Genomic DNA, 15,135 nt, shown 5'->3' on the forward strand with positions numbered 1-15,135 from the left:
CTTATTATTCACCTCAAAACAAGTCAATGGTGCCTTGGAGGCACATTACAATTTCTTTGGAAAACATGCACAACCCTTTGGCAAAATTTTCATTCAGCACATAATATAAGCCTTGAGAATGGACACAAAGTATGATGTATATTTAAAAAATATCTAAATCTTTTAATCATGCCTTTAAAAACATAATTAATTCATAATTAACTAAAATATAATAGTAAGACCTAAATACAATTCAAACTGTATCTCTAACATATTTAAGTAAGAAACAACTGTAAGTGCTATAGTTGATCAAGCAGCCAACAATGCTGTAGTCAATTTCATGTACTCTGTGACGAATAGTTGGTACCAATTTCAAAATAACCGTTGTTAGTTTATACTGTAAAATGAGCTCTTTCTAATTGTTATATACACGTGTATGTAACATCTACAAGGAAGGGATAAAGCTCAAACAAATCTGTTGAAGGTGGGCATAGCAGCTGTCAGGGGTTGAAAAAAATTATTACTTGTTTTAACTATATTCATTCAGAGTACTTTGAAAGGAACTAGTCAAGAGGTAATGCAAGCATCTTAATGGTTAGACATGCCTCTACTCTATTATCATTGTATTATTGAAGATACAGAGAGCCAAAGTAGAGATATTTCATAGCTTGTTGGTCACGTTGACAATACATTTGAAGTTTTAAGTAGTTTTTAAAGGTTTATTTTGTAATAAAAGACATAAAACTTCAAATCATAACACACACTATAATATCAAATTCACTCACATACATTGATAATAGCGGTGTTTAATTAAATTTTGAATGTAACACTGTGACTTGTGCAGAAAAGCATTTGAAGGGGCTCCTATTGCAAAAGGGTTAATATGTAGGCAGTTAAGTTTAATTTCCCATGTGGATCAAGGTAAGAAAAGTAGGAGTATTTTAAGTTTCAAATATCCAGTTTCAGTAGTTTATATTTTCTAAAAAATTTAAGAATTTCTATAACATTTCTTTAAGGATTCAAAATGTTTGGTGTTTATTGGCACAAAGCAACAGGGCTATTTGCACCAAACATCCAGGTATAAAAGCAAAAAGTAAAAGAAATCAAGGTAAAAAGATAAACAATGTCAAAAAATCAAGTAAAAAACTTAAACAGAATTAAAAAGGCCTATGGCCTGCAAAAATCTAAAAACACAAACAAGCTGGACAGTGTCACCATTGCCAATAACACTGTCCAACATCAGAGGTAAACCCTGAGAAAAAACATGTCTAAAATGGTGCCACTGTTCACATTGCTATAAACATTCTCCTGCCAAATCCAGTTAAGAACAACCAGAAGAAGAGCAAGAGAAGCAGGAGAGAGATGGTGCAGCATCTCATAGTGAACTTCATCAGGTCCAACCAATGTATTGCTAGACCAATGAAGAGCAAGTTTAAGAACCACCAGTGTAAATGGGTGATCATAATCATAGAGATGATCTGTCCAAAAGGAAAGTGGTGATCTTTCTGCCCAAGAAGGCAGGAGAAAAAACAGAAGTGCTGGAAAAGTAGGAAAAGCACTCCCAGAGAGTATCAGAGATGTCCTGTACATCAGCAATTTCCTGTCCATTGGAGAACAAGACCGAAAGGGGATGGGAAGCATACTTTCAACTGACCTTCAAAATTTTATCCCAGACAACTTAGAACTGGTGGTAGAAGAGATGCTAGTAGTGAACTTAATCCAAGATTCCTTCTGGCATTGTCTGACCAGCAAGGCACGGACACGATCATGCTGGAAAGCAATGTGGTTGGAAAGAGTGGGAAACCTGTGAAAGATATCCCAGGCCCGTTTCTGAGCCTTCCATGCCTGCTGGCAGGCAGTAGTCCATCACAGATGAGGATACCATGGGAAATGCATCAAGGTTTTGGGGATAGAACAAACAGTCGTTTGAATAATACAATCAGTTACTGCCTTCACGCAATCATTAATAGATGGAAGACTAATGACAGCAGGATCAAGTTCCATAATAAGGTGAAGGAGAACCAGTCAGCTTGCTATGGCACACGAGTCTGGTGGTAGCGACTGTAACAAAATGACGGGAAAAGAGAAAAAAGTGAAGGTGAACAAATATATAGATCAATAACAGTAAAAGGCTGACTAGGTGCATGAAAATAGGTAAATGAACCAGTACTGAATAGAGAAAGGCTATGATCTGAGAGCAGATGTTTCATAGAATGACCTCTCCCATCAATAACAGCACCACCCCAGAGGGAATTATGTCCATTAAAATCTGCCAAGATGAAGAAGGGACACAGCAACTGGGCAATGAGATCATCAAAGTTTGATCTCTCCTGGTGACAGGTAAAGAGAATATAAAGTGATGTTACGACCCACAGAGATATGGATGGCTACAGCCTCCGAGGGCATTTTGAGTGGCACAGACATGGTGGGTATGTGCTAGTCAACCAGCAACACCACATCTCCATGAACCCATTCATCACGCAACCTGTCATTCCGATAAACAGAAAACTGCCAAAAGGTGACAGCATCAGCAAGTTTGAGGAATGTTTCCTGTAACGAGAAACACACAGGATGGTAGAAATAGATCAAGGCCTTAATGTCATCCAAATTAGAACAAAACCTCAACAGTTCCACTATATCAAAGTATTTAGGAGATGGAGAACTAGGAGAAGAACCCTTTTGTTTGCAGCCACGATGTTTTTCTTTAGAAGAAAAAGGTCTGTCAACCTCCATGGAACGTGCCATGGGCCAACTGGGCAGATCTCTGTCAGAAAAAAACTTCAGAGACACAGTGCATGACTGAATAATGGTTCTGCACCTCGGGGCTGAAGGAGAGGGATCCAAACAGTTACTGGATGCAAAAGTGGGGACAAAGACTTTTCATCTCTTGCATCCATAGAGGGCAAAAGACTCTTGACATGATGAGAGAACTACACTGTTGGAGGCACGGAAAGATCTGTTTGCACAACCAATGTTTCAGTGGAACAAAATGTAGCAGCACATGTCCTTGATGGACCAGGGGACAACAACTTCTGGGCCTCAGGAAAAGAGATGTTGTTTACAGTACAGAAACATTGTACCTCTTTCTCCTCTACCTACTTAGGTCAAGAACAAAAGTATGAGGGGTGGGAACCACAACTGATGCTGAAACTGGAAACACTTGAAAGGGTTAAGAATATACGGGCATACCTTACAGTTCAGATAACCTGCCTTAACAGTGGCAGATGGATGTGGCAATGTAAACAACAGTATAAGAACATTGGTAGGCTGCAGCATAATTCACCTTTACAAGTGGAGATACTTCACACAGCAGAAAGTTCTTGGCAGAGAAACCAGCGATGATCTCTGACTCGGGGATGCTTTTTAAATTCCTCTCAATGATAACTCTTCATAAGGAATTCAAAGTAGCATGGGGAGTAACCTCAATAGATATGTCCCCAATGACTTTTAATTTCAGAAGGTGTTTGCTATGGTTTGGTGTAGATGTTTCCACCAAGATGTCCCCTAAATGTAACTTCATGACTGACTAATCTAATCCCTTCTGAATGAAAAGGGGAAGACATTTGTCGCAGAGGTTTCTCAAACATAGAATGATGAATTAAAAAATGTGGTCCAGGAACAGTCGAAGGTGGCAACTGCAAATCAGTCTTCCAGACATGGAAGACTTCCAATCAACATGGCTTTTCAATGTTTTTTTTTGGGTCACTGGTGTGGGATCCATAAGAAATAGAGAATATTTGGTGTCCACTAACCCCACCCTCCATGGAACCCTACAAGGGGACCAACTACACTGCGATACAAGGACAGTGCAGCTATGCTATGGTTTTGTGAGCACTATACCCAAAATACCCAAACACCAGCATCAGATGTAATGTCCACAACACCCACTGAGAATGCTCAACATTGGCACTTTGTTGACCCTAGCCCAACAGGACCAGCTGACTGACCCTTGAGAAGCCACCATCTATAGGAATTCAAGGCCAAAGTGCCCCTGATATAACTCACCCATCAGGATGACACCCTTCAACCATCAGGATCCTCTCATCCCCTTCACAGAATGCTACGCACAGCAAACATATGGGTGGATGTTTGGATTCCAGAGGAGGTAAACTGAAGAGACAGAACCTTCCTTAGGAGGTCCCTTCACCATGTACAGGAATCCACCTTAAGGGGATTAAAAATGGATCTACTGGGCAAGTATCTGGGATGTGCTGCATCACTCCCTGATGACATAATACCTAACGTACCTTCATGTTTTGTAACATTTACCTCTAGTTTCAAACTTGTTTCTTTGTTCATGATATTGGGTCATATACAAAACATTACAAAGGGTGACAGATATTCAAGTAAAAAAAAAGTAATGGACGTTAGAGCTGGGCACTTATGGAGTTTGAAAAGTTTTTAATCCTCAGGTTCCTTAGTCATTTACATTCTAATAATTGATTATTCTCACAAGACTTAGGTAATAATCAGAAACACAAGTTTCAGTTAGTTGATTATTTTTATGACATTTATCAGTTTAATCATAATTTCAATTAATCGATCATTTTAGTGACATTAGTCAATGTAATTTATGCTCATAGGTAATCGAGTATATCTATTAACTCTCTCAACATGGGCTCGATCAATTTGACTGATTACATTAACTTTTTGTACTCGTTTTAGTGTGTATATCTTCACGAAATTTGGCAGTCTTTCAGTTAACATTACAAGACTTTAGCATACAAAAAAAATCATATTTTTTAGTGAAGTATTTTTAATAAAATAAAGATTTGTTCATGAATATATTGAGTACTTGTTTTGAATTGTCCATGTGCAAAGTAATTTTCATGTTAAAATTAAAAATACTTTTCCTTATCTCAAAAATCTCAAATTTCCATAATGTAATCCTTAAAACTTCCTAAATGGATTTCAAACATTTATTTCAGTAACTATTTATCGTTTATCTGTTATTTTCTCTAGCCTATTTCGAAACGGGACCAACCTCGTAACCACCAAAAAAAAATTTAAATAAACCTAAATTACCCTTTTTTTTCCTTTTTAGAATGACTTCAAATTCTAACATGAAACTACATTCATTGATCCTAAGTAGCTCTAAGTTTGTAACAGTATACATATATTTATAATGAAATTTTATTGTTTTATTGCCCCTTGAACCATGTCTAACTACTGTCTGTGCCATTATAAGTTGTAAATCACTTGGGGAACATGCAGCTAACGTTACACTATCGAATTACATTACCCATGAGCTACTACTAGCTGCTCGCGTGCATGCCTCATGAACCATTTTAATTATATTATTATTATTATTGCTTATTTTATCTAATCTAGTCTTAAATAACTTAAAAAGATTTGTATTTTTAGATTTTAATTACTTTTATAATAATAAAAAAAGAATAAATATGAAAAAAAAGAAATAAAGTACATACCCAATATTCTTTTTTCTTGCCCTCAACGGTCGAGGATAGCTAAGTCTGATTTTTTATAGTAATGATAGTAAAGCACTTAATTTTTATTTAACTAAATAATGCACCGAAGAATATAGACTAATAACAAATATAGACAAATTCCCCTTTTTAACCGTGCAACAAGAGCCTTTACAAATTCATCCAAGATAGTCATTAACTTTCCCATGGGAATGAATCTTGTACTGTGAGTGAAATTAATGATATTCTGTTCAGAACATGTTATACATCATTTGATAGATCAAAACCTTTACTTTCTATTGGTTCTAGATAATATATATTGAAATGTAAGAGAGAACTATCAACGCATTATGAAAGAGAGGATGCGACAGGTGGGTGTGGCAGGAGGAGTCTGATTTTCTATTTGATTGCTCTGTAATGAAACAAAATTGAAGGCTACAAAAATTATGGTTTGTCTGAGCAATAAAGATTTTATAGAGTAATTTACGTTTGATTTTGTACTTTTGCGAGGAGTGGTGGATAAAATAAGGATGATGACATGCTAAGAGAAAATGGGTCACACTAGTGGAAATTCAGAATTTATTTTTAATATTGCCTTGTACAATTAAGAACTTAAAACTTGTATACTATTAATATATGGATTATTGGCTAAGATTTTATGCTATTCTAATTGGTATAACAAACATAAAGTAGTTAAATAAAATTTTGAATGTAAGACACTAAAACCTTGTGTCATGCGCAGTAAACAATGTTATTCCTGAAATATACACCCATTAGAACTGATTATCTTGATTAACCCTATCACCCCCCTGTATCCCATACTACTAATAAATCACATTTTCTTTATTTTATCTTATTGGTTTCAGTAATACATTTTTCTTCTATAAGATCTTAAGATTGGTTTTTCTAAAACTGAGAACTGATGTACACATTATACACACACAAGAAGTATTCTGTGTGCATAAAAATATTCAAATAAATATATGGAGAATGCATTAGTTTTACATGTAATATTTAATGCTCTCTTAAAAATTGCTGGTGGAGAATTAAGTACCTATTGTAAAACATTACTGCCAAACAAGTGTATAAATAAAAATATTTAATCTGAACCTGTTTTCAATCATTCACTTAAATGAATGACAAAAAGAAAATTCTGAAAATTCCACCACTTATAAATATAACTACACTCCATGTAAAGTAAGTACCCCTAAATATCCTGTGTCACACCCCTATTAGCAGTTAATACTATGAGATGCCAGGCTTCCAAAAGAAAATTGTCATGTGCAAATATTTATTCACATACTTGGTTCACTGGACCTCCTTGGAACACTAGGTGATCGACACCGGGGTGGTGTTCTGCAAGTTTCTGCTAATTCTGAAAAGAAGAATATTTTCAGTTCCTTATTATATCTCAGCCAGATTACACTTCATGGAGATTGATTTTTTTTCACAAGTATAAGGATGATGGTCTCTGTACTTTTACAATCTTTCTTCAAATGGATTAAAAATTCTCATATATTCACAACAATACAATGTGTACTTCTCTGCACCAAACTGAATGCACTTTTCACTTACATCTACTAAAATAAGAGCACAAGCTCTAGTATCTTTTATTTTATAATGCAAATATATTTTTTATATACTTTATTTTTGATATTTTAAGGTAAAAGAACCTAAATTGGGGTTTAAATTCATAATTTCAATTTAAATATTTATGACCTAGATACATAAATAATGATCTCTGAATATATCTGTAATGTTTTAATTTATGTAATTAACACCCTCATATTGAAATTAAAAAGAAATAATATCAGTAAAACATAGGGACTGAAAAATACAACCAATTTCTGTTATCAAGTACAAAATAACTTTAAAAATCAACCTTTTTTTACCTTCATTATCTATATCAGCTGGAACAAGTTCTCCCACTAGGAGACGCTCGGTGCTGCCATCATCAACTCCTTTCCCAAGCCATCGTCCACATGGAAACCTGATATGAAAGAAAAACAACACACACATTCATTTTTGTGAGATCAAATTAACAAACAGATATCAGCTACAACATTCAAATAACCAGGATAAATATAATACATCATACACACACACACACACACACACACACATATATATATAACAAAACACTAGAACATCAGACTATTCTACTTTTTATCTCCTTTATTTATTTCTTCAACTGGTTTCATGACTTCAAAGGTCACTCTTCGGGATATAGTTTACTAAGTATCTATAACAAAAACATACAAATACCATTTTTCAACTAAACATAGATAATGTAAATTAAATGCATATACTTTCCAAATGTACAAATATAAAACACACCCTATGCCTTACAATAAAGTAAGTAAGAGGTATGAAATTATGGAATAAATAAATTGCATTCTATAATAACAAGAGAAAGTAAAATATATTGGATAAATTTTAACTAAGTTTATTTACTCTGAGCATTTTTAATATACTTCATTTATACAAATGTATTATATGTTTGTACATTTGGAGAATATATGTATTTAATTTAGATTATTTATGTTGAGTGACTTCTGAAGTCATGAAACCAGTTGAAGAAATTAATAAAGGAGAGTAAAAACAGAATAGTCTGATATTCCAGTGTTTTGTTATTCGTATATATAGGAAAATTTTAGTGGTATTTTTTAAATTAAGATTAAACTAATCAAATGAAAAAAAAATGATGTTATATTTTGCTGAATTGTTTCAAGTGTCAAATGCACATTATGATTGCTTATTAGCCTTTGATCTAAATAGATATAAATATATATAATTTTCACAGACTGTTCAATCTTAAATCCAACAACAAGTACACATATAACATAGGGGGGGGGGGAGAAGCCCTTTATAAATTTTCAATTTCTTAATGTAACTACTAAGAATTACATATACAACTAAAAGGGCACTCAGTAGGGTGTATACTTCTGCCATGCAGTGTTGATCATATTCAGCCCTCAAAAAATATGAAAATCTGTCTATATGTCCATTGTTATGGACCATTTTTGGCAGGACAATGTGGAATTATATTATACATAAGTCCACCAAGTTTCATCAAAATCCAATAATTTTGACAGAGTTATAGAGAAAACATATGATGAAAAATCAGTCCCCGTGTTAACAGATAGGGAATTTTTGGATTTTTGTGACCTTGACCCTTCAAAACTAATCACTTCTAAGTTGGGTCATAGTTCAAATGTATACCAACTTTTGTCCAAATCTATTCAGCTGTTTGAGAAATCTTGCTGTCAAACACCCAAACAAACACACACACAGGGGTTAAAACATAACCTCCATCACCTTTAGAGTTGGAGGAAATTAGTCCCTGCCAATAAATAACCCTCTTAAAGAATGAACAGCATTTAAGTATAAACCTTTAAAACAATATTTGGATAAAACATAGATGTAGCATCATGACTGGATTTGGATCAGTCATCCACATTATTATACTTTTGCAGGAATCTAACAATCTGTTTTGATATTTAAGTCTCATATGATTTCAAAATAGGATAAACGACCATAGAATTATTGTACATGGTGAAGTTATCTATCTTGTTTGAATCCATAGTGAAAATTGGCAAAGGTGAAGAACATAATTCCTACTAGTATCGGGTGAAGTGGAGTATTTTCATTAATGCTAGAAATAGTGTATTAAAACACAGGAACTACCCTCATAAAATCACAAAATGAAGCTAAATAAAAGTATAAAGATTATATAATAGCAAAACATACCACAGTTCTATTTACAAATGTGAACAAGTATAATTTTTAAATCATATGCTCTCTCAGACTGCACCTTGTATGCCAAAAGGTTTCACAAATATTCTTGTCATTAAATTTACCCTTGTTACTCTTTCTTTCTCTCCCTTAGAAACATAGAGCTAATGTGAAAGTTGTTTTTATGTTTGATATTTAACAATACACATTCAAGGGTTTTGGCATTCATCATCCAAATACAATCAGCTTGTCTGTTGTCTATTTCAATGTTTTCTAGAATTTAAACATAAAGTTAATTAAGTTCAAAGCATTTCAGAATATATTACTCCAAACTTAAAGAACAGAAATTTAACTTGGAGATACTTGCTTGTAAGCATGGCCTGTAATCTCATTTCGAACCACAACATGCTCTACCATCCACTTGGGAGATATTCCTGTATTGTCATGACCAATTCTTACTGTTGTGAGGATTCCTAGGTTTTTATGCTGCAGTAATTGTAAAACAACATAAAAAAATTACACATATATTAATTAAAAGAAAACAAAAAGTTGTTGAAAGCTTTGTAATTAATAGCATACCAAGTGTCAACATTTCAAACTTTTTTTTTTCAACACATGCATCCTACATGGGACATGGGATCAAATTTCATCACATCACATGCACACTGGAACAGACCTCTTTTCTCATTCCGACATCTTCCAACAGAAAAAGGCATATGAATGTACCAAAACTTATATTGAAGTCTTTGTGTCAAGTTCCAAAATGTGATTTTTTGTCCAAGTTAGTTATATTTTGGTTCATCTTCAAATCTGTTTTACAGACAGTAAGTTTAATGCAAATATGCCAAAACTAGTATCTGAGGTTTTCTGTAAAAAAGTTCCCAAAAAAAGTGTGCATTTTAGTTTAAAGCAAATTGCAGTTACATAACTAGTATACATTTAATATTTTATGTAGGCCAAATCTGTCAGCCTTTTAAATATATATAGTGCAAAAACAACCATGAAAGTTCAAATAATGTTCATAATACTATTAAAGAGAAACCATATTCTACAGACTAACATCAAATTTCAATTTTACTACAGTCAATTAAAAACTAGCAGGGAAAAGAACTAAAAGTACAAAATTTCAAGATTTTTTTAATGTAACCCCCTCCTCTCAAATAAAAATCTTAACTACACATCTCTAGTGTTGCAGAATGTCTTACTTGGAAGACAATCTCCAGGCTTTGTTTTGGCAAATCAATTATTCTTGTTTCTCCTAAAGTACCAGAAACAATGATCCAAGCATTTGCAGAGGTAGTGGAGCCACTCATCTTTCGGCTTGGGAAGATTATCACCCGATAAGGCATAACTGAAAAAATATTTCATTACTGTGTATTAAAACATTTTTAAAGTATAACTAACAAAGTTTCTCCAGTTTCCTGGTAATGTAGTTTGGAGTAATATGCATTTCCTTTGAAATGGAATTACAATTAAAAGAAAATAAAGAAACATTTTCTTGAGAAAAAAAAATCCCCAAGCTTCTTCCAGTTTATACCATGTAACATAAAATTTTCTTTAAAACTATATGACAAGTAATTTTGTTATAGCTTTGTCATTGTTAACATCATATGCTCAGAAATAATTTATATAATTAAATGTTTCTAAGATTTCTTCCGTAACCTATACTTCAGTACTCGTTAACTATCTCACGTACCTAAAGGCTGTCTACTAACAATGAAGTGGATCTTTATTTCTATACATATATTAATACAATCTCTTACTTTCCCACTTTTCTTTAGGTCCTGAAGAAAGCCACTTGTTCAAAATGTAGATCATATGTTTTCATTTCCCTTTTTTGTGATTTTAAGCATTTATTTGTGTTTTCAGGTAATACATTATTGTTAAAGTTACCTGAACTTTTTTCAACAAATTTTCGAGGGGGAAAAGGCCAATTTTGCATAATCTCTTTAACATTTGTTTAAAATTTATTACAAAAAATCTTATTAACTGATAATATGTGCAACAGCATATATAATACAAGATATTCTGTGTGCTGAACAGAATAAGATATACCAATCTGAACATCTCCACTGATGGAAGGTTTCATTGTTTCGAAAGGCAACAGTTATTGATCACAAACAATAATAATATCCTTCTGTTTATTGGAAACAATACACTACTTGTAAAGAATCTTAATAGAAAGGTATGATGGCTGTTAAATTTGAACTTAAAAATCAAAATAATTTGTGTTTTGCCTTAGAGACAACTGTATCATCACTAGTCACTCAGTTGTGCATCACTAAAGTCTAGCAATAACCAGTTACATATGACACAGAGGATTTGAACTGAGAAATTCAGTTTTAATATTCTGTATATATTGTAGTTACAACCTATTCACAGCTGATGTGAAGAACCCAAAATATCCAAATCAAGTAATTCAAGTTTCATTAAATCTCACACACACACACATCTCTAAAAATGAAAGTTTCAATAGGTATGTTGTCAAGTAGAACTTATTCAAAACATACCTATGACTATTTGAAAGTGAAATGAAATAATCTTACAACTGTTAAGTTTTTGAAATTGTGCTGAAATTAATGTATATGTTCACTTACCAGTAGAGGTAAAAGTGTTAGTAAAGGATTTATAATCTACAGCATTCAGTGTGAGCAAGTGATAAAGAAACTGTTCTTTCTCGTCATCACAACGTAAGAAAGCATATCGTTTGTACAGGCTCCTGAAATAACAAAGTATTACAAACTACAATATTCGGTGTTCTAAATTAGCTGCTCAAATACTAACGACATTATGAAAAACTGCACAAATGTTAACTGAATAAAATGAAAAAGGTAATCCCCAATATTCTAAGGAATGAGTGAATATTTAATTATTTTTATGATTTTTCATTGTCTAAGATCATATCTTAAATATGATATCTTCCAACATTTTTTTGTTCTGAGACTAAGGAAATAATCCAATCAACTACAGGCAGAAATATCATATGATCAGCTTATATTACACCTTATAGAATTAGATGGTGAATAACACAGAAATGGCCAGAGAAAATTATGACTGCTCTACTGTTCCTATATGTTAATTTTATCACTCTTACTCTCTTCTCTCAAATGTTAAACTATTTCCTAAATTCTTTAAATATAACATCATAGGTACAAGAAAGAACACATTTAAAGTACTTTACAATGAAATTCTAGAATTAAAACAGGACTAACTCAATACATATGTTCTACTAAACAGATAGAAAATATTTAATAAACCTGAGTAATTCCTGATTGGACAATAACTTCTTCAAGTGTTTTGAAAGGAGCTTCTTTTCCATTGCCAACCGTACCCACGCTCTAGCATACCCAATGTCAGTTTTTATTTCAGTCATTGCTTGGACATTTCTAAGCATCAAAGTTCACAAGTTAGAGACATAGAATAACCATGAAATTACAAATAACATACCTCTTACAGAAACCAAGGGAAAAAATACAGTTATGGAAAGTAAGCTAATTCAGTATCATGGTTTTAAAAACATGGTAATATATAATTAGTACCTTCTTATAGTTGACAATAAAGAATTTTGCCTCTAAAGTAACATAAAACATAAAGGGTGAAAAAAAAATCATTAAAATTGGTTTTTAAAGAATTAAAACGTACGAGTTAAAAAAACCTGAAACTCATCCAGAAACTCGGCCTTTTTTAAAATAGATAGGTAAAAAAATAAATCTGAAATTTGATTAGAAATCTAGACTACTAAAATAAGCATAATACAGTCAGTAACAAAGTACAGCATCAATAAGGTGTCAATAAGATACTTTTGAAAGAATAAAATAATATTTATTACACAAAAACATGTAAAAACATTATTATAGCATAAAGTTTATATCAAAGTTCCCTTAGAGTCAAAACATATACTGGTACCCTTTGGCTCCTATGTGAATGATTAATCATATCATTGTTACAACAGCTTTTCAGTTGATCAATAAATATTTGTTAAATGCTGCAAACAAAACTATTAAAACGTTATAGTGGAAAACTACAACAATTTCAAGTAATATAACAGATATTACTGGACATTAATATTTAAGCCTGTCAGATATTTGATACATTATATAATATTGCAACAAACAGCCTGAAATCAAAGCAAAGACACATATTCAAAATGTAAATTGTATAAAACAAGCAAAATTAGTCATGTATATCTGTTTCAAATTTACATAATAGAGAAATTAGTAATTGTTAAGAACATTTGACTTATAAAACTACATTTACGAGCATGTGAACACATGGGCATATCTATAAAAACTGGAAGGTTACAAACCCTCCCAACTCTGTTATCTATCAACACAATATAGAAACAAGACATTCAATTTCTCTTCAAACTTTAAAATTTCTTATGTGTATATTTCTGTTGTAATTACAAATATTGTTTTATACCCCCAGATTACTGATGATGGAATTATGACGATTCCAAAACATCTAATAAATGCTTCCTGTTATTACGTTCATGTTTTCATATATCATTAAGCTACGTTTTCCGAAAAATGAGTCAATTACATTTACTAATTTGTGATAAAAATATATTAAATACGTTACTCGTAACTCAAAAAAAGACTTTGAAAACAATTTTATACGTGTAAATGATAAATCTCTGGTTTCTTAATATCAGAATCACCAAGTCTCAAATTTAATCCCAAAGTGGGAGACACAGTTGACGTAGAATTGCAGAGAATTGCAGCCATATGTGTCCTTCTTTTACCCTAACAGTGTGTCATGCAAATGTCAGCTAAATGTTTTAATGTTATGTTTATACTCCTAACATAGTACATCATGCAGAAGTTAGCTGAATATCTTGATATATTATTTTTCTACTTCTCACAGAGTAAATCAAGCAAATATTTAAGCTCCCAACTGCCTGTAGAAACATCATCAACTTGTCCACAAATTTATTCTGTGAGGATAACCACAGTTTGGATTCCATTCTTATTACAAAATCTGCTATAGCACCACAGTACATTTCCAAATATTCTGTAGGTGTGTAGTATGTACTGTACATTATTGCTAATACTTGGTATTAATTTGGGAAGTTTTATAACTAAAAAGAAAGCCTAATTTGGGTATAATGTTTTTATCTATGGATATTGAAAATTAATTTCTCTGATTATTAATCAACTATTTGTTAAAGTATTTCATTTAATTTAATTATTATACTGTGAACTAATAAAAGGAACATTTCTTAATTTTAAATTTTCAACAAACATAAGAAAAAATTTGACTAAAAAAATCAGAAAATTAACAACTATAAAGAGATTTTTAAAAATCTTGACTTCATAAAAAAAAAGCCAAACATTCTTTCATGAAATACTTAAATAATAACAGTTTCAATGAGCTATAAAACAAAATGGCTTTTCTGTAACATACTTGTAATTTTCTGGTAATTAAGTTAAACATAAAAAAATATCACGTCTACTCTTTTAATACAAGTAACTGAAGACTTACTTGACATCATATACCAATGATATAGAGAGAGGTTTAAGTGCTGGAAGATCAGGAGTTCTAGGCCTCCTTTTGTCTTTGTTCTCTCTACGGCTTGGAGAATCTCCTTCCAATGCTAATGTTGATATGTCTGTAGGAAAATTATTTCTTCTAAGATTGTGTATGTCTAGAACCACTCTGAAAAACTGAAGTCTAACACAATTCTATGGTAAACACACGTTAACAATGAATTCCACACAAGGATCCAAAAATAAAAATATTTTCATGAAACATTTATTCAACATGAGTATTTTGAGAATAATAAGAAAAACAAAACAATTTCTTTCTTGTCAATATATGTACCAAACATAAGACACAGACTTTTACAATGTATAACAAGGTTCAACAGAAGTCAATATATGTACTAAATATAAGACATAGGCTTTTAGAATGTACAAGGTTCAACTGAAGGCAATATATGTACCAAACATAAGACACAGGCTTTTACAATGTACAACAAGGTTCAACAGAAGTC

At 32.2% G+C, this 15,135-nt stretch overlaps 1 protein-coding gene across 1 annotated transcript in view; it reads right to left on the reverse strand.

Annotated features, from left to right (window-relative positions):
* Nucleotides 1-15,135, reverse strand: part of LOC106461293 (DENN domain-containing protein 5B-like) — a 92,453-nt gene that overhangs the window by 13,816 nt on the left and 63,502 nt on the right. Inside the window, 7 exon segments of the mRNA XM_022388162.1 lie at nt 6,709-6,780; nt 7,298-7,395; nt 9,508-9,626; nt 10,346-10,491; nt 11,738-11,859; nt 12,398-12,526; nt 14,625-14,751. Of these exon segments, the coding sequence (XP_022243870.1) occupies nt 6,709-6,780; nt 7,298-7,395; nt 9,508-9,626; nt 10,346-10,491; nt 11,738-11,859; nt 12,398-12,526; nt 14,625-14,751 (813 nt within the window).

The sequence above is a fragment of the Limulus polyphemus genome, unplaced genomic scaffold, assembly GCF_000517525.1.
Source record: "Limulus polyphemus unplaced genomic scaffold, Limulus_polyphemus-2.1.2 Scaffold928, whole genome shotgun sequence".
Taxonomy (NCBI): Eukaryota; Metazoa; Arthropoda; class Merostomata; order Xiphosura; family Limulidae; genus Limulus; species Limulus polyphemus.